The sequence below is a fragment of the Macaca thibetana genome, chromosome 6 (genome assembly GCF_024542745.1).
Source record: "Macaca thibetana thibetana isolate TM-01 chromosome 6, ASM2454274v1, whole genome shotgun sequence".
Classification (NCBI taxonomy): domain Eukaryota; kingdom Metazoa; phylum Chordata; class Mammalia; order Primates; family Cercopithecidae; genus Macaca; species Macaca thibetana.
The window spans coordinates 135,885,868-135,905,839 of NC_065583.1; the positions used below are offsets into that span (position 1 = coordinate 135,885,868).

The following is a 19,972-nucleotide window of genomic DNA, read 5'->3' on the forward strand; positions in this document are numbered from 1 at the left end:
GATCATAATACATCAGAGTCCTGCTCAGCTCCTTCAGTAATGAGAAATCAGAGGACAGACATCTCAACGGCTAGAAACAAACAACAGAGATCTTTCACAGGCCTCGGGCTCTAAGTCTCTGTGTTCGTGAGAAGAAACCACTTGAAAATCATGAACTATATAAAAGGCCCTAAATTAGATAAGTTTTCCACCTGGGATTTAAACAATCCACGTAGCTCAACTATCCTTGGTTTGCCGAGAGCTCCCTGCTCTTTAGGAAGAAAACTCGAGACTCTCTTCAGATTTTAGAGGCCTATTAGAAGAGACAGCATTTGGAGAGTATAGTCATGTGGTGGAAAATGGTGACACAGTTGCCTCAGGCTAAGTTCAGCCTTTAGCTGAGGTAAGGTAATGAGACGTGCTGCTGGGGGAGGCAGTTGCCAGTTAGAAGGCAAGAACCAAGAAAAACGCTCATATGATTTTCTCCTTTCCTCTAGGTCTTCTGTTACCAAATTGAAAACCTTTATACACAACAGCCAACAATAAAGACAACCTTGTTGATGATAAAAATTCTCGACCACAAAATGTTTCTCAACATTGATAGCATTGGCAGATCTAAAACAGAACGGTTTTTTATTAAGGACTCTGGGAAAAGAGGTCCACTTAGCAGCAGCATTCCAGGTGAAATACCCAAGAGCCATTAGAAACTAGGATCCTGGCCAGGCACAGTGGCTCACGCCTGTAATCCCAGCACTTTGGGAGGCCAAGGCGGGCGGATCACGAGGTCAGAAGATCGAGACCATCCTGGCCAACATGGTGAAACCCCGTCCCTACGAAAAATACAAAAAAAAATTACCTAGGCTTGTTAGCACGTGCCTGTAAACCTAGCTACTCGGGAGGCTGAGAAGGGGAATCACTTGAACCGGGGAGTTGGAGATTGCAGTGAGCTGGGATCGCACCACTGCACTCCAGCCTGGCAATAGAGACTCCATCTCAAAAAAAACACAAAACAACTAGGATCCTGATCTATGACTTGGGGGAAAGAAATCTTTTAGACACATGCTTTAAGTTATAGTTTCTTGTGTCACTGGGACTCCATTACCTTTCATTTCCCTTTTTCTAACTCTAACTTTATTCCTTTCAGTTCTGATTTTTTAAAAAATTCTGCAATACCTAAGTAATTTATTGGTGAACACTTTCATATACTACAGTTGACCACTTAACAATGCAGGGGTTAGGGCTGCCAATGCCCCGTGCAGTCAAAAATCTTTGTATAATTTTGGATTCCCCCAAACCTTAACTGCTAATAACCTAGTGTTAACTGGGAGCCTTACTGATAAGATAAACAGTCGACTAATGCATACTTTGTATGTTATATGTATATTATATAATATATTCTTACAATGAAGTAAACTAGAGAAAAGCAAAGGTTATTAAGAAAATGATAAGGGGCCAACTATGGTGGCTCATTGCCTCTAATCCTAGCACTTTGGGAGGCAGAGGAAGGCAGATTGCTTGAGCCCATGAGGTTGAGGTTGCAGTAAGCTGAGATCATGCCACTGCACTCCAGCCTGGATGACAAAGTGAGACCCTGTTCAAAAAGAGAAAAAAGAAAGAAAATAAGGAAATACATTTACATTACTGTACTGTATTTATTGATTCCATAAATTTACATTGTCTGTTTACAAAAAGAATCCTTGGACTGAAATGAAGGGCATCCACAGCCACAGACCTCAATCTTTGATACATATCAATAAATTCTGCTTTTTCTTGTAGTGTCATGACTTTTACTTCTTGGGAACACTTCCAGCATCACTAGTGGCACTTCGTATGGGTCCCATGGTATTATTTGAGGTTTATGGTGCACTAAACATGATGAAAAATACTTAAGAATCTCAAGAGAGTACTTTTTTCAGCCACATAAAATTTACTGGAGAGTCGAACTGCTCATACAGAGATGATGAGCATTAAACAGCGTTTTGAGCGGATATTCACAACACCTGAGCGCACGGCAGCAGCAGTAGGAGGCAGCTACAAAATGACTGCAGTACAGTGTGTACTCCCGTTGGTTTTATGTGGCTGTGATTTAACCTTGCATCTTTACATTTGTTTACATTTCTCTGGACTGTGAATGCACCATGTACTGTATATGTGTGTAAATTTTGAGAAAATTTAGCATTTTATAATAGGTTTGTGCATATTTTGTAGTAGCACATGATAAAAGACTAGTACATACATATATTTTATGCATTCATGACATGCCTTTTAAATTTTTAAAAAATATTTCTAGGCAATAGCTTGTTTTTTTTAGATTGTCAAAAATCTCAAAAAAAAAAAAAAAAAAAAAAAAAAAAAAACTTCCAATGTATTTATTGAAAAAACTCTGTGTATTAAGTGGATTTATACAGTTAAAACCTATGTTGTTCAAGGGTCAACTGTATTTGGAAGTGTCTTTAGTCTCAGCCTGTTTGAGGTCACCAAAATTGCCTTGGAAGGAATAGTTTGATCCTTCTGAAACACTTGCCCTGATCTGATTTACTGAACTCATCATAACATGTTAAAAGTTAGAAAGGACCTATTTACTTTATAAAGAAACTAGGGATGGCGGGGCATGGTGGCTCAAGCCTGTAATCCCAGCACTTTGGGAGGCTGAGGCGGGTGGATCATCTGAGTCAGGAGTTCGAGACCAGCCTGACCAACATGGCGAAACCTCGTCTCTGCTAAAAATACAAAAATTAGCTGGGTGTGATCGTGGGTGTCTGTAATCCCAGCTACTTGGGAGGCTGAGGCAGGAGAATCACTTGAACCCGGGAGGTGGAAGTTGCAGTGAGCCAGGATCGTGCCATTGCACTCCAGACTGGGTGACAAGAGCAAAACTCCGTCTAAAAAATAAATTAATAATAATAATAATAATACAGTTCAAAGACCCTGTGTCTTTGGGGATCCAAGTGTATCACTATCAATATCTATATCAATGCACTCAGTGCTTATAGAACCACATTTTGGGTCTTCATTCAGGAAATTATTTCAGTCATTTGTTCAGCCTGTAAAATTTAAGAATCAACCAGTACCTAAGGTATAGTGAGTTGTGTTCTGCTGTGGCAGAAGCACACATATACCAACTAAGCCAAAGGCTTGTCCACTGACTGGTAGGCCTTCTCCTGGCAGTTGCCGACTAACTCCCAGGATGCTTTAGGGTTGGCACTCAGGATCAAGGTCCCACATTGCAGCCCTGGCGGAAAGCAGCTATATGTTCCATTGCCCTTCTCTGTGGTGCTTATTAACTGGTCACTTGGCCTGTCATTGTTCATTTTAGCCCTGTCTGGAGATGAGGCTGCTGTTCCTCCCCAGAATATTCTGAATTGATTACAGTAGCTTCAGAAGAGTCGCTTCCATTTTCACATACGTAGTTGAAAATGGCTTTTCAACAATGACTGACATTTAAAAAAAAAAAATACCTGAAAGAAATGGCCATTTAGACTCCATTTTGGGTGGCACCAAAATTTATAAAATGTTACTATTTTGCAATCCTAAGATGTCCAAACTGACAAACCTGTATCAATAAACAGTAGCATAAGTGTAACACTGTGAAATAAAATTTTATGGTGTACCTGTTCCTGCATTTGAAAGTTGTTTTTAATGTTTAAAGTTTATTGTCACTGTAAAGTTGCTATTGTCTGGGGTTTTGATGTTAAAATGTTTTATAAAATGGTGGTGATACTGAATGGTATAATTTTATCCTTATACCTGGTAAAATAAGTTGGCACCTATGTTGGTCCCCAAAGTTTTTCCCAAAGGCATTTTTAAAGCTGTTTTAGGTTCATACAAAATTAAGGGAAAGCTACAGAGATTTCCCATTTACCCCCTACCCCCACACATACCTGGCTTCTCCCTTATGAACATCTCCCACCGGAGTGGTACATTTGTGACAGCTGATGAACCCACACTGACACACCATTATTACCCAAGTCCACAGTTTACATGAGGGTTCACTCTTGATGGTATACATTCTGTGGGTTTGGAAAAATTATAATGACATGTATCCACCATTATAGTATCATACATATTAGTTTCACTGCCGTAAAAATCCTCTGTGCCCTGCCCAAAAGTTTTAAAATTTTACTATTTTGGTGAAATCCCGAAGTCTTAACAAGCCACATTAGAAATATAAAGTTGCATTCTCACTGCAAAACCACAGAAGCTACTTTCTAAATTCAACCAATCTGGATAACCCAATCCAATCAAACACCTGACATTTCTAACAGATCTGAGCTAATATACAGAGCTCTTACAATTCTTCTGAATTAGCTAACAAGCACTGACATTTTTTAGGTGGATGAGGATTATTTTCCAACAATCTCTGTACCAAGTTAGAAAAAAATAATTCAAGCCCAGATCAAGCTGTCTCACATACAGATTTCAATAAATATTTTTATTTTATTTTTTGTTGAGACATGGTCCCACTCTCCTGCCAAGCTATAGTGTAGTGGCATGATCATAGCTCACTGCAGCCTTGAATTCCTGGGCTCAAGCAATCCTCCCGCTTTAGCTTCTGGAGTAGCTGGGACTACATGCATACTCCAAACCTGGCTAAAAAAAAAAAAAAAAAAAAAAAAAAAAAAAAAAATTTAGAGATGAGGTCTTGCTATGTTGGCCAGACTGGTCTCAAAACTCCTGGGCTAAAACCCAATGTGCTGGGACTACAGGTGAAAGCCACCACACCTAGCTCAATGACCATTTTTTAGCAAGCAAACAAAAAAGTTTATGTAACCGGCTAGGCGTGGCGGCTCACACCTGTAATCCCAGGCACTTTGGGAGGCTGCAGTGGGAGGATCACGAAGTCAAAAGATCAAGACAATCCTGGCCAACATGGTGAAACCCCGACACTACTAAAAATACAAAAATTAGCTGGATATGGTGGCAGGCACCTGTAGTCCCAGCTACTCGGGAGGCTGAGGCAGGAGAATTGCTTGAATTTGGGAGGCGGAGGTTGCAGTGAGCTGAGATCGCACCACTGCACTCCAGCCTGGCAACAGAGTGGGACTTCATCTCAAAAAAAAAAAAAAAAAAGAAAAAAGTTTATGTAACCTGTATTAAAGGTCCACTTAAGGCAGGCTTGACAATATTCCAGAAATAGTACTCTCCTAACCTAGTTAGCCAAGGCAACCAAATCCTTGGACAAAATGGCAGGAAGCAAGACCATTTTGGGATCAAGTGTCAGGCACCATGCCTAAGGGTAAAGGCCATAGGCTTCACTAAATTGTTACTTCCTTTTCACTTAAATATGAGGATTACTCTGAAATAATTTAGTAAGTTCACATATCCTGAATACCTCTAGTTTTGCCACTGAGAGCCACTACTAGTATCTATTATAATGATCAACAAGCTATGAATTTCAAAACTATACTTCACACATTTACTCTGCTGATTATCAAAACCTCTGGATGTGACTGAGATACATATAGAGAAAGCACGTGAAACCACTGCCTTTGGTCTTTCTGATTAGAATACTAGCTGTCCACTCCTGAGAGAGAAATCCTGTTAGAGCTAATGACTCCTCCTGGGGTGCTTCTAACCTGATACTAGTATAAAACAGCGCTGCCTATTCCAAAGAGAGAATGAAAGCAAATTACAAACATAATTGGGAAAAGAAAAAATACTCCACACTCCAATTTCTCAGGACCCAATAGATTTTATTTCAGGTGGGGATAAGGGACAAGCAGTGTGAAGACAGGGAAGGAGAGAAGGAAGTCTCTATGTCCTGAATGATTCCCTACCCCACTGTTGAGAGTGCCACATTCTGCCCTTTTACAATTTTAATTAATTTTTACTGGGACTTTGATAATACCACAGAAACCCTGTGGCTTCCTGTTAAAATGACTGTGTTACAAGCCTTATTTTTATTAGAAAAGTGAAATTTAACAAATATTTTTATTTGTATTATTTTGAAGCATTTCACCAATTCTAGGTGGAAGCACTACATCATTGAATGGGAAATCAACAAATGAAAAATGAAAAAAAAGATTACTTATCCATTCACAGTAAGCACAATTTTACTAGAAAGAGAGATAAACTTCAAAAAGACAGAACTAAAAGTCACATATAAGACTGTTCTTCTATATGCTACACATCAATTTGTAGTGGCACCCAAGTGTCGCCTGCTCTGTCTGAGGGAGCACTCCCCCTAGTGGTTTTGCATAGGAAATAAAGTTAAACTTTTATTAACGTAAAAATGCCTGGATCAAATAGAACACACATAAGGAGGAAATTCTTTATAAAATAAGTACCTTGATGTTAGGGTGACTTAGAAACAATTCTTAGTCTCTGAATTCTAAATAGCTGAAGACATGCAGCTAAAACAATAATTTTTATTTTAATTTTTTATTGTTTTTGAGACGGAGTCTTGCTCTGTCACCCAGGCTGGAGTGCAAGGGCGCAATCTCGGCTCACTGCAACCCCCGCCTCCCAGGTTCAAGTGATTCTCTTGCCTCAGCCTCTCGAGTAGCTGGAATTACAGACACCCACCACCACACCCGGCTAATTTTTGTATTTTTAGTAGAGACGGGGGTTTCACCATGTTGGCTAGGCTGATCTCGAGCTCCTGACCTCAGATGACCCACCCGCCACGGCTTCCCAAAGTGCTGGGATTACAGGTGTGAGCCACCACGCCCGGCCTAAAATAATAGTTTTAAATGTGCAAAAATATCCATCCTTACTGAGCTGATTTATATTTGTTTCAAATTCTTTTTAGATTCAACTTTTAAAAAATACATTAGGCCAGGCGTGGTGGCTCACACCTGCAATCCCAGCCTTTTGGGAGGCCAAGGCGGGTGGATTGCTTGAGCTCAGGAGTTCAAGATTACCCTAGGCAACATAGTGAAACCCCGTCTCTACAAAAATACAAAAATTAGCAGGGCATGGTGGCATGCATCTATAGTCCTAACTATTTGGGAGGCTGAGATGGGAGGATTGCTTGAGCCTAGGTAGTGAACTGTGATCCTACAACTGTACTCCAGCCTGGGCAACAGAGCAAGATCTTGTCTCCAAAAATAAAAATAAAAAACCTTAGATCAAAATAAATTTAGAGCTAAATCATCAGAATTAAACAGTGACTAATAAGATGCTAACAGAAAATCTGAAATTGGAGATTCTTTCATATAACAAAGTTCCTAAATGCCTATTATATATTAGGCACTGTTCTTTGTTCACACTAGTAACAAAAGACAAAAAAATAACTATGCTATTTCACATTTAACAGTCTTTAGAATGTGGACTGATTAGATATTCTGTAAGTATCTTTTAGGTTTGTTCTGTTTTTGGTGTTTAAACAAATAATATTCTGACAACATTTAGTAAATTAATATCTTTCCTTCTTGAACACATACACTTTAAAAAATTCCAACTTCTTTTGTAGCCACTAGGCATGCTGAGATTGAGAGACTTATTAGTTATCAGGTACTGACCCTGGCCACCTCCCAAAATTGTCCATATGCCTGGGAAGCAGTGCCTGCCACTGTGCTGGAGTGGCCTCCTTGCAGCACACTTTGCTGTAATACTCTCCAAACCAATTTTCTCTAACACTATGTGACCTATATTGAGGTAGGGCATTCCAATATATCTTCCAATTTTGGTGAATATCACTGAATGGTTCTCAACAATTAATACTTTGGTACACTTTTATTTGGGGGAGGTGGTGGTCACAATGACTAGCATCAGTGGGTAAGGCCCAGAAAGGCTAAATGAATCCTGCAATGGGATGACAGTTTTTTATCCTAAAGAACCATCTCACTCAAAAGGCCAATAGTGCCGTCCACGAACGGACACTGAGCTGTTGTCACCTGGTACGGTAACAAAGACAGAAGCTTCACTGTACTCATGTAATTTTTTCTACTAGAGAGTAAGTCAGATAATTTTAGTATTGTATTTTATTAAATATATTTATATGCCACAAAAATTATTTTAGTGACAACTACCAGGAAAGTACAAAATCACTTAATAACTGGTTTTCTACATCTTGATTTGTCAAGAAACTCATAGGTAAATGGAAAGTAATAAGTACTGACTGCCGTTACTTACTACAGTGAACAGTTTTGAGAACAAGAAGAAAACCTGTAACACTGAAAATTGCTTTATATCCCGTTCACAGATCTCTTTAAAAGGTCTACTTTAAAAATAAATCACATAAAGAATTGTTCAGACTTGTTTAGTGATGCCTTAACTTCAGAACATTTGCAAGGAAATTACATGTAAAAGCAATTATCTCAATACAATTAAATCCTATTAAAGAAAAAAAGTTTCCTATTAAAGAAAAAAGTTTCCTTTAAACCAGTGGTTCCCAAAATTTAGCATGCATCAGAATCTCCTGAGGGAAGCTTGTTAAAATACAGAATGCTGGCCTCCTCCCCAGAGGAGGCTTGCTACAAGTTTGCCGGCCGTTCTGATGTTGGTGTGGGCACAACACTTTGAGAACCACCACTTTATGATCTAGTCTCTAGAATTCAAACTAATAAGCAATGCTCATATGCCTTTGCTTTTTCTAATAGTAAATAAATAAAAGAACATTTCAGGTAGCTGCATCAAACTTTAAGCCTTTAGACTCTTGAAATGTTACATTGGCTCACATAACTGTGAGTTCAAAAGACAGAACTAAAGGACAGCCCTTAATAATCTATGACTACATGAAAACATTTATTTACATGCCCTCTACAAAATGTATTTAGAAAACACAGTAACTATTAGGTACACGACCTTGCTCCTATCTTCCCCATAGTGCTTCTTCTCTATAGAAAATCCAATATGAAATTATAAAGAGTACTGTACTCAGAATAAGAACTTCATCTGTCAAAAATGTACACATAAATATCAGTGAATTGTCATACTCAAGACTCAAGATTCAGGAACTTCTTCATCAGGGCAGCAGTAATATTCCACAAAACATATTTGTCCATCTTCATTTCTAATCATATACTGTAATGAAAGGAAGCCTCTGTTATCTGTCCGAATAGATACCTTACAAGATAGGACTAATGCCTTTGTAGAGGGTTTCAGTAAAGAAATCTTGTATCTGTAGAAAACAAAATCAAAAGCTGTTATATCAACACAGTGAACACTGCTCAGAACTCCCAAGGACAAAAAGTAGCAAAACTAAGAATAAAATCAGGTACTTATCCAATTTGCTAATATTTTCTCTTGATGATTTTAAAATTCATCCACTGTTAGAACCCTACATCCCCTAGTAAGTCCAGCACTCTACTGTTTATTTTTATAAAATGCTGTGCATTTTAATTAACAGATTGAAAGTGTTTTTATTTAACAGAAATCTGGTATTTAACCTCCTCTTTATCACCAATGGGAACTTCTATATTAAGAACTGACCTGTTGACTTGGGTCTGATTACAATGAAATGCTTCCATCAAATCAGAATCTTTGGGATAGTCAAGGTGGGAACTTCCTGCATTTCCAAAAGTAGATAACCTATAGAAAATGATTACCTCATTTATTCATTGGTCCAAAAATAAACCACATTAGGATCCAAATAAAGAAAACACTTCCTAAGAAATTCATACTAGTGGAGGAAACAGACATGTACACAAATGCTTACAACACATGATAACAAGTACCATAATAAAGCTCCCACTAGAGTTCTGGGAGTTCAGGGTAACTAATCAACGGCTTTGAAGAAAATCAATTGTAAAAGGAAAAGGGTAGCGGACACTTTAATTTCATTACCCTAATCCTACTCTGAAAATGACTTTTCCTCATCCTTAAGTCAGAAATATATAATGGGAGAGAGAATTGAGGACTGATGGAAGACCTTGATCTAAGTCAACTGCAACCCTTAGGTCTGTTTCCAATCCTACACCGAGGAATTACAGCTTTTCTGTATCTTAGACTGCTCTCAAGGCTATTTCATGGTTTTCCTCACTTGGTAACACCAAAAGTTATTTGTAGACAATTTGTAAGTGTTAATATGCTGATTTAATCTGCAAGAACTTCTGAAGCATTTGCTGCAGGGTTAGCACATTGCTAACTATTATATGAGCATGGTGATAAGATCCAGGTTGGTTTTCTCTAAGCTCCATTTCTGCCCCCCATCTTCCAGGTGTTGGTTTTCCTGGGGTCCATCTTTTCTTTCTTCTAATATAATCTCTCTCTCTGACCCGTCTCATCCATGCCCAGCCATGATGATGGTTCCCAAATTTAAATTTCCAGTCTAAATGGATCTCCTGAGCACCATAACTATGCATCCAGCTACTCCCTAGTGTCACAGGTACTTAAAATCTAACATATCCAGGAAAAAATTTCAACTCCTACCTCCCCTACCATCAAATTGAACATATCCAGGAAAAAATTTCAACTCCTACCTCCCTACCACCAAATTGTTTCCCATCCTGGAGATGAAAGATATCATGGTCCATCTAGTTACCCAGGCTGAGAGAGATCACTGAGGAGATCCTCTGAAATATTGTTTAAGTACCTGAAATTTTTCACTTCATTCCACTGCTAAAGTAGGGTTTCCAATTTCCATTTTGGTTAACACTTTTATCGGACCCTGAGCCAAATTCTTAACTCCCCAAAGTCATGAAAAGGGCCTGTGATTCTTTTTCTTTTTTTGAGACAGAGTGTCACTCTGTCACCCAGGCTGGAGTGCAGTGGTGAAATCTCAGCTCACTGCAACATCTGCCTCCTGGGTTCAAGTGACTCTCCCACCTCAGCCTCCCGAGTAGCTGGGATTATAGGCAAGCGCCACCACGCCCAACTAATTTTTCTACTTTTAGTAGAGACAGGGTTTCACCATGTTGGCCAGGCTGGTCTTGAACTCCTGACCTCAAATGATCCGCCCACTTCAGCCTCCCAAAGTGCTGGGATTACAGGTGTGAGCCACTGCACTTTTACAGCCAGGCCTGTAATTCTTCTAAAGTAGTTACAAAAAGAATACCTTATTCCTTTTATTCCATATGTCTTTAGTGCCTTTATTTAACATTCTGAAATATTTCAAAAAGAGAGTATTTAGATCCTGAAATATTCTGAAAAGAGAATATTTAGATCCTCTCTCTAAATTGCTAGAATCTCTAAACTGAGTCTAACCCTGAACAGACACTTGTGTTAAAGTATCAGGAGCAGCTTTTTTGACATGGTATTCCTGCTGAAAACTGCCCTATCTTGGGAAGCCAGCTTTGAGCAATCATCTCTAAATCCTCATATAAGCGTTTCCCAGGTATCTCTGTGTGCTATATTGGTACTTAATGGTTTGCTGTTTCACGTATGTTGGTTTCACCTTGGTTTTAAGCTGTTCTTCCCATAATGCTTAATAAGATGAATAAGCACATGGTAGGTGATCAACAGATACTTGGTGACTGAATGAACCATGTGTAGAAAACATTTTCTTCTGCAACCGGAACTTGAAAAAGATACCATAATACAAACACCCTTTCAAACACTTAAACCCAATTTTCCTCATGATGTAACCTGATCTATGACAGTAAGTAGTAGTACAATGAAAATACCACTCATTTATAAATTAGGGGACTGGGTTTCTCATCTAGATGCCACCACCACCTAAATATGACATAGTGAGTGAATCTTCCTGGGTCTTAAGTTTCTTGAACCATAAAATTATGAGGTAACAGTACAAGCTGTCTAAAGTTGTGAAAACTCTAAAAATGTGGATAATAAAAATTTTGCACCCTAAGCAAATGTCTAAGTGGGAAGATGGGAGTACAGACCACATTAACTATAACTGAACTGCTCTCAAGTACCTGAAATAAGGCTTGTCAGGAGACATGGTAATTTGTAGGACTTCACTCGTCATATCCAATTCAGAAAATGCTTCACGGAGCCCCTCTGACTGCAGAATAATTTTATTAATAACATTGGTGCTGCAGAAATCAAAATCCAAGGTCTCCTCAGGTTCCTGCGTATTGATTTTGCAGACTGTTACCACTCCTCCTTCTTCCAGAAACAGCATCAAAGGGTAACCATAACCTTGGTAACACATCCGAAGTGCAGTTAAAGTCCCTGCAATGGAAAGAAGTCATACTTGGCGTTAGCTTTATAGCTCTGGGTTCAGCTTCTCCTCGAAATGATACATCAAATTTCTCAAGAATAATTTATTCCGTCCAATTTCTCACATACATGTATTTCCTCATAAAAAGGGATTACATCTTCCCTGATGACAGTTGTGTGTAGACAATTCCAAAAATACAAGAAAACTGGGAACCAGAATAAAACGTAACATAATTCTTTGGAATCATTTTCAGGTTGTCATAAACACCTCAGAAGTAGCTTGTTGATTTTACATCCATAAAATTTCAGAATAGAGAATCTATATGGATCAACACAGCAAGTAACTAAATTGCTGCAGAACAGGGTATGCTATTCCTTGAAGGTTCAATGTGTGTAACAGTGGATTGCTATCATCTGTACTGTAACGTCAGTGTACTCACTATGACAAGGATCCTTCTAACTTTTCCAACTGGGAGATATTTATATTTCCTCACATTTTAAAATCAAACTGAGAGAAAAAGAGGGTTGTTAATGGTGGTGTAAATTTTAACACTGCAAGCCACTAGCGGCAAGGAGGACTATGACAGGATATTCAAAGTCCTTCTCCTTGCTGGACTGAGAGCCACAGTGAGGAATGGAACATGACAGATGCTTTTACGAAAAACCAGCTGGAGAACACTGTCATTAGAAAATGTGTAATTCAACAGTGGAACTGTCTGTGGAAAGTTAAAATACACTTTTCTGGAGAACTATATTGAATTTTTCCTAGCTAATCTCCAGGTTGTTTTCCTATGAAATAAAATTCTGGGGATTCCTTACAGTTTTATACCTACAGCAATTGAATTTCACCATTCTTAAAAATAATTCCCTTAACAAATAAAAAGATATACATTTTAAAGAAAATCATTTGGCAGCCGGGCACAGTGGCTCGTGCCTGTAATCCCAGCACTTCAGGAGTCTGAGGCGGGCAGATCACCTGAGGTCTGGAGTTTGAGACCAGCCTGGCTAACATGGTGAAATCTCATCTCTACTAAAAATACAAAAAAGTAGCCGGGCATGGTGGCACGTGCCTGTAATCCCAGCTACTTGGGAGGCTGAGGCAGGAGAAGCGCTTGAACCTGGGAGGCAGAGGTTGCAGTGAGCCGAGATTCTGCCATTGTACTCCAGCTTGGGCAACAAGAGAGAAACTCTGTCTCAAAAACACCAAAAAATCATTTATCAAAATAGACATAACTTATAAAATATAGCTTAAAAGAAACAAATTTTGAACACAGTAAACTAGGAGTCAGGAGAACTGGCTTTCGTTTTTCTCTGCCACTAACTAGCTGAGTAATTCTGGACAAGTTAGGGAAGAGAAGCAATTAAAACATTTCACAATGTTAAAGATATTAAAGACATGTCCAAAGTATTCTTTTGGCCAGTTCAAATTTAAAATCCCTCAAAGCCCTGTAAATTAAAAAAAGATGAATGTAAATACTTTTACAAATATGAAAGAACTATAAACATACTTGCAATTAACATTGTGAAATGTTAGAACCCATGACTGTGGCCACCGAAAAATGAATTGGCATTAGCTTTCTGAACAAATGTTTATATTCCAAATAACTTCCTGTATTTTTCTGAACACTGTATATAACACTTTTATGTCTTTATACTGATAATAGTTTACCTGGCATAGGACTTGATCCAAAAATAGACAAACAGTCTAAAAGGACAGTTAAATTAATTCGAAAAGTAACAGACTCTTCCTGAACTTTAAATTCCTGAAATATTCCAGCCTACGGAAAAAGTAAAAGTGAAAATTGTTATGTAAAAGAATGAAAATATACAAGGTCCTAGATTTCACTTTATATGTTTAAAAAATACAATACTGTGCTAATCCCATGAGAATAATTTCTGATTAGCAATCAAAACATCTTAGAGACATCCTTTGAAGCATCCTTATATCCATTCCTGGATCTAAAACTATCCCTCTGGGACTCTCCCTTATCTCGTTTTTGTGCGTATCACTACTGCTAAGGTCACTTGGAAAACAGACGGATGACTTGATAATGCATGAGCAATATTAGTTACAACTTTTATTATTATTTTTTATTGATTCGGGGGTCTCACTACGGTTACTCAGGCTGGTCTTTAATGCCTGAGTTCAAGCGATCTTCGTGCCTCAGCCTCAGTCTCCTGAGCAGCTGGAAATACAGGTGTGAGCCACTATACCATGTTGCCGCACGAGGACGAGAACCATGTCTTATTTACCTCTCTATCCCTGAGGTCATGCTGTGCACTTACGTGTTAAAAAAAAATGCTTAGTTGAATTTGCAATCCTATCTGAACCATACAAATATTACTTTGGAAGAACAAAAATTCTATTACAACCAGTAAAGGGAAAAAATACTCTTTAGTAACAGCAAGGTGGTAGTATCGCAGTGGTAAAAAGAGCAGATATTCTGGAAACAAATGTTCAGGGTTCTTATCCCAATTCAGCCACTTACCAGCTGTGGGACTGTTGGCAAATCACTTAAAATTGTGCCTCGTTTCCACATATATAAAACGGGAATAACAATAGAACCTGTCTTATAGGACTATTGTTAAAATTAAATAAGTTAAACACTAAGAAGACTGTAGCCTAGCCGATAGTCTAGTTTAATAAACTTTAGTCATTACTAACCATTATCTCTGTAAAACAAGATGGGAAAAGAATTTGTTACCGGGAGAGAAAAAAAAAATTCAAGTAATGACGTTTGTTCTCTAACGTAAGACTATTAAGTTATTTATCTATTATTTATTATGACTATTGACTATTAAGTTATTATGAGTATTAAGTTATTTATTATGTCTACTAAAACCTTCGGATTTCATTAAATTGCATTTAGAATATCTATGGCACAGGCTTAAAGGCGCCTACTTCCATACCTGAATAAAAGCATTTGCTTGCACACACTTTGCATTTTCCACTGTTACTTTGATACCATTTTTAGTTGCGAAACACGTGGCATGCTCTCGGAAATGAATAGCTTTCAAAATAGTGGAGAGATTCCTAACGTTGTCAAGGCTGGCCACAAGGCTGTACTGATCATCCTCATCTTGGATCTGCTGGGTCAGAAGGGGCATAGTCCACTGCGCATTCGGCCCGGAGGGAAATGCTCCTGGGGCCAACACCTGCTCGGCGAATCGCGAAACACCTGAAGGGACTGGGCAATAAAACTCACATCAGTGCAGGCGAGGTCTGGCGAGCTCCACCTGCGCTGAGAGGTGGACGGGGGCTGGGCGGCTGAACTCAGCTGACCAGGCCGAACCCCACCTATGTCACTTAATTGTCTTTGTAATTTTGCGGGAAAATTAAGTTACTATTTCCTCGTCTCTGTAAGAGGACAATAACGTGAAAAGTTGTGAAGAATGAAGACACGCAACTGACACGGTATCTCCGCTTGGGGCCAGCTTCTCCCAGCCAAACAAACAGGAGCTATGAATCCGACCGCGGCACCAGCCTCGCTTCCAACAGAACAAGCGATGGGGGGAGCGCCCAGAGTGTCCAGAAGATCCCCCAAGAGTCCCACACAAGCCCATTCACCAGCCCGCCCGCGGGACAGCATCGCTTATTAGTCTCGGGGTCCCCGAGTGCGGACACCCTACCTTTGCGGTGGGGTCTGGACGCCCGAGAGACCTTCCCAGGAAAGTCCCTGAGGAGGAGCTAGACAGCTCTGAGAAATCGCGTAGGAAGTGGAGCCGGTCCCGCCACTCTTCAGACCTGTCCTCCACTTCCGCCACCGTCACCACAGAGCTGAAGGAGGCCTAGAGAGCCGCGCGTGCAGCGCCACTGAGACCGGAAGGAGACACCGCAGACCTGGAGGACAACCGCGTAGCTGAGCGCTTAGAGCCACCGAACCATAGAGATCGGAAAGAGGAGCGAGAGGCAACGCCGGAAAACAGGCCAAGAGCGCAGGCAGTAAGGCAAGATGGCGGCAACCAAGAGGAAACGGCGTGGAGGCTTGGCAGTGCAGGCGAAGAAGCCAAAAAGAAACGAAAAAGATGCCGCGCCGCCAACTAAGCGGCACACCACCGCAGAGGAGGTGGAGGAAGAAGAGAGGGACCGGATCCCAGGCCCCGTTTGCAAGGTAGAAGGGGATGCCCCCGGGCTACACCGGCGGCGGCGGCTCTGTGCGCCTTTTCTTGGGTTACTTACTTGACTACACCTCTGCTAATTTCAGAGTAGCCAGAGTGTTAACGGTAGGTCGATTTTAGCAATCCTCCCAGCCAGACTGGGCACCGAGTTTTCAGCTAATCCTTGTGCACGTGTCCGCCCTCCTGGAGGCGGCGGGTTTTAAAATCTTTACCCGGCCCACGGGAAAGCGACTTACAGGGTGCTCAGATGTAGCGTTTTGTCTTCGTAGTTGTTGAGTTGTTTTGTTTTGTTTTGTTTTTTAAATATTTTTGAAAAGTAGGGCTTTTCCTTGGCTATTTCTCGCTGTTGAGTATTTCTTCCAGTGATTAGTATGCCCATATACTGCCATAGTCAGCCACTCTCAGTCAGGGATCCTACAGTTTGTTAGGTGAGCCTTTAAAAAGTTGTTGCCCTTAGGACTGTGACTCTGATTTGTTAACCAGTTTTCAACTCAAGGGATAATGAAAAATAGGCTAGGTACTATGAGCTTTACTTGTATTCAACAGACATTGAATGTGCCATGCATTTTACCAAGTTAGGCATCCTTTGGGTTTGGGATTGCAAAGGTGACTAGCATGTGACCCCTTCCTCCTGAAATGTTGGAGTTTAGGAGGAAACTTAAGAATTCAAATAAGTTGATGGTTTTTATTCAAAAGAAGTGCACGTTAGTTGGAATTAGCTAGATTTCCTTCAACTGAGAACTCATCTTAAGCTAGACAGAATACTGTGAAGGCAAGGATTATTTTTGACATTAATTTCTGCGTCCTCCGCACTTAGCAGAGTAGTCTAGCACGCAGTAGGTGTTAAGTCAATGACCCCGTGTGGTGTGATGGCAAGCTCTAGGAAAGGAGTGTGAGCTCTGAGGAATAAAAGATAAGTGTAAATTCTAGCCCCGCTCTTTTCTGCGCTCTTTTCTGACCTGCAGATTGGGGCCGGGGAGGGGGGAGAGAATATTTACTTTTTATGAAAAATAAGCTGGGCTTGTACACTTCCAATAAATGTTAGTGTTCTCACTCTTCCCTTAAGGAGCTAGATAGTATCCATAATCTGAGCCATACTTTGATACATTCTATGGAAATGCAAGAGATGGAGATTACGTTTACCCTAGTATAATAAGATAAAGAATCATGAAGGATTTAGTCTTTAAGCTGCATATCAGAAGAAGTGTAGAATTTTGACATTCAAAAGACTTTGAAGTAGGGAAATGCTGAAAAATGTAAAAAATAGAGCCAGATTGGATTGCATTAGGCTTCATTTGGGGCAATAATGATGTAAAAATGAAAATGTATTTTACAATTCAGTGTCGAAGCTATGTCGTTTGAACTTTGTTTAGAAAACTCTGGGAAGTAAGGATGTGACTGAAGTATTACTTTAAAAATGGCCGGGCGCGGTGGCTCACGCCTGTAATCCCAGCATTTTGGGAGGCCAAGGAGGGTGGATCACTAGGTCAGGAGTTCAAGACCAGCCTGGCCAAGATGGTGAAACCCTGTCTCTACTAAAACTACAAAAAAAAAATCAGCCAGGTGCAGTGGTGGGCACCCATAACCCCAGCTACTCAGGAGGCTGAGGCAGGAGAGTCGTTTGAACCCGGGAGGTGGAGATTGCGCCACTGCCCTCCAGCCTGGGTGACAGAGTGAGACTCCATCTCAAAAAAAAAAAAAAAAGAGTAAACTTGAAAGAGCTAGTCAACCATATCCGTTGGAGGTGTTCTTCATGTCTGAGAAAGTTAGCCATTTAGGAGTTTTGCAGTTAATATAAGACTCTAAGTGCAGTGTGAATAAGAAAGGATTAAGAATTGTGAGAAATTATTATGAGACCTCTGCATGGAGAGCACAGAAATAAAAGAGGGCTAAGAAAGAACTTTCAGGGTTGGGAGGAGGAATTGGAGAGATTGAAGATGAAAAACAAGAAACCAAGGAGGGCATTTCTGGGTGGCAGATGTGGTCTGTGAATGTTGGTGAGAGATGAAATTAAAGGAGTCAGGATGGTTTGACTTGCTACCTGGAAGCTCTTAAAAAACAAACAGGGCCAGGTGCAGTGGTTCTCACCTATAATCCCAGCACTTTGGGAGGCCAAGCCGCTTGAGCCCAGGTGTTGGAGACCAGCCTGGGCAACATAGGGAGACTCCTGTCTCTACAAAAGAAAAAAAATACTAACTGGGCATGGTGGCACATGTCTGTAGTATCCAGCTACTGCAGATGCTGAGGTGGGAGGATCACTTGAGCCCAGGAACTTGAAACTGCAGTGAGCTGTGAGCATGCATCACTGCACTTCAGTCTGGACAACAGTGTGAGACCCTGTCACAAAACAAGGTCAGTTCAGTATGAGATTTTAAAATCTTTTTAACATTTTCTTTTTCTTTAGGGCAAGTGGAAAAATAAGGAACGGATTCTCATCTTTTCTTCCAGAGGAATAAATTTCAGGACAAGACATTTAATGCAGGACTTGAGAATGTTGATGCCTCATTCTAAAGCAGGTGCTTTTGTATCATATACTTTAGAAATTTCTGTCTATAAACTTAGCTATTTTTATGTTTTCACTTATTTTATATATTCTTCATTTGTTCAGTGTTTTCACGAAAAAAACACAATACCTTTTATCTTTTCAAGTGCCACAATTTTTCTAGTTAACATTTTGTAAGAAATTCTTTAGACTTCATTAGGTAGTTTCTTTACTTTTTAAAACAGATGTCCTAATATTATTGAAACATTTCTTGAAAGTCCAGGAATGCCTTCACTGGAATGTTTCTAAAGGTCCTGAGATAGGTGGGATGGTTTGTCCTAAGTGCCAAGGACTGCCATGTGTTGCTTTTTGGGCTTTTTTTTTTTTTTTTTTTTAACTGTTTTTGTTGAAAAATGTACCTGGGATAGAATTTGAAGCACCTTTTAAGTTGGAGTCGAAAAAAGTAAAGTAAATTAGCCAGGTGTGGGACCACTTGCCTGCAGTCCCAGCTACACAGGAGTCTCAAGCAGGAGGATGGCTTGAGCCCAGGAGGTCAAGGCTGCCATGAGCCATGATTGTGCCACTACACTTCAGCCTGGGCAAGGAGCAAGACCCTGTCAAAAAAAAAAAAAAAAAAAAAACATTGTTTAGAACAGTGGAGTGGCAACGCATCATATTTTTGCTTATGTTGAGAGGTGTTTTGGGGTTTTTTTGGTTTTTTTTATTTTAAAAATTTTAACTTTTTTTTAGATTCAAGGAGTATATGTGCAGATTTGTTTCACAGGCATAAAGTCAGTTTTCTTTGACATCTGTGATTAACAAGTGAAAGATATCTTCATTGAAACTGGTTTCCTTTAACATAGTCTTTGGTTTGTGAGAATTTTCCCATTTTTGAAAAGGATTCCTAAAATACCTAAATACTGAGAAACACTGCTTACACTATAATTTCTAATTCTTACAGACTCTATTTTATTTTCTTTACATTTACAAAGAGTCAAGATTTTTTAAGCGATTGTTTTCAGGTCTTGTTTTGAAAATTAATAATAAAATCTCCTTTAAACTGAAGAGTGTAAAAACACTTATTTTTTAGATAGCATATGTGGTTTGATTGAAATAACTTTGAAATCACCTTTAATTTACTTGCTTTGTCTTTTTTTTCTTTTTCTAGATACTAAAATGGATCGTAAGGATAAGCTATTTGTGATTAACGAGGTAATTTTAGAAAGTAATTGCAATAAAATATTTTAAAAACATTAACAGTGGCTCATTTCAAAAATAAGTCATTCAGTGACTTTAAAAATTGTTTTGTAAAAACTATTCAGACACGTTTTATTAACTCTTCAATAACTGCTCTTCCAGATTTTTCTCCTACAGTTTAGTGCTTCA

The 19,972-nt window shown here is 39.5% G+C and overlaps 3 protein-coding genes across 6 annotated transcripts in view; 2 read left to right on the forward strand and 1 right to left on the reverse strand.

Moving 5' to 3' along the window:
• Window positions 1–549, forward strand: part of TTC23L (tetratricopeptide repeat domain 23 like) — a 155,176-nt gene extending 154,627 nt beyond the window's left edge. For both annotated transcript variants that reach the window (XM_050793844.1, XM_050793845.1), the window contains one exon: window positions 477–549. The gene's annotated coding sequence lies outside the window, so the exon portion shown is untranslated. The remainder of the gene's footprint in view (window positions 1–476) is intronic.
• Window positions 1–19,972, forward strand: part of BRIX1 (biogenesis of ribosomes BRX1) — a 305,669-nt gene that overhangs the window by 280,079 nt on the left and 5,618 nt on the right. Inside the window, exons 2-4 of the mRNA XM_050793858.1 lie at window positions 15,911–16,097; window positions 18,509–18,620; window positions 19,755–19,798. Of these exons, the coding sequence (XP_050649815.1) occupies window positions 15,939–16,097; window positions 18,509–18,620; window positions 19,755–19,798 (315 nt within the window). The 5' untranslated portion in view covers window positions 15,911–15,938. The remainder of the gene's footprint in view (window positions 1–15,910; window positions 16,098–18,508; window positions 18,621–19,754; window positions 19,799–19,972) is intronic.
• RAD1 (RAD1 checkpoint DNA exonuclease) lies at window positions 5,652–15,820 on the reverse strand. 3 transcript variants are annotated; one of them, XM_050793862.1, is made up of 6 exons: window positions 15,616–15,784; window positions 14,896–15,173; window positions 13,655–13,763; window positions 11,739–11,997; window positions 9,355–9,453; window positions 5,652–9,043 (listed from the first exon to the last, which is right to left on the reverse strand). In XM_050793862.1, exons 2-6 carry the CDS (start codon window positions 15,091–15,093, stop codon window positions 8,866–8,868), a joined length of 843 nt encoding a protein of 280 aa, XP_050649819.1. In that variant the 5' UTR covers window positions 15,094–15,173; window positions 15,616–15,784; the 3' UTR covers window positions 5,652–8,865. The 3 variants fall into 3 exon arrangements, with proteins under 3 accessions (XP_050649819.1, XP_050649820.1, XP_050649821.1); XM_050793864.1 differs by having other exon boundaries at window positions 8,854–8,946; XM_050793863.1 differs by lacking the exon at window positions 9,355–9,453 and having other exon boundaries at window positions 15,616–15,820.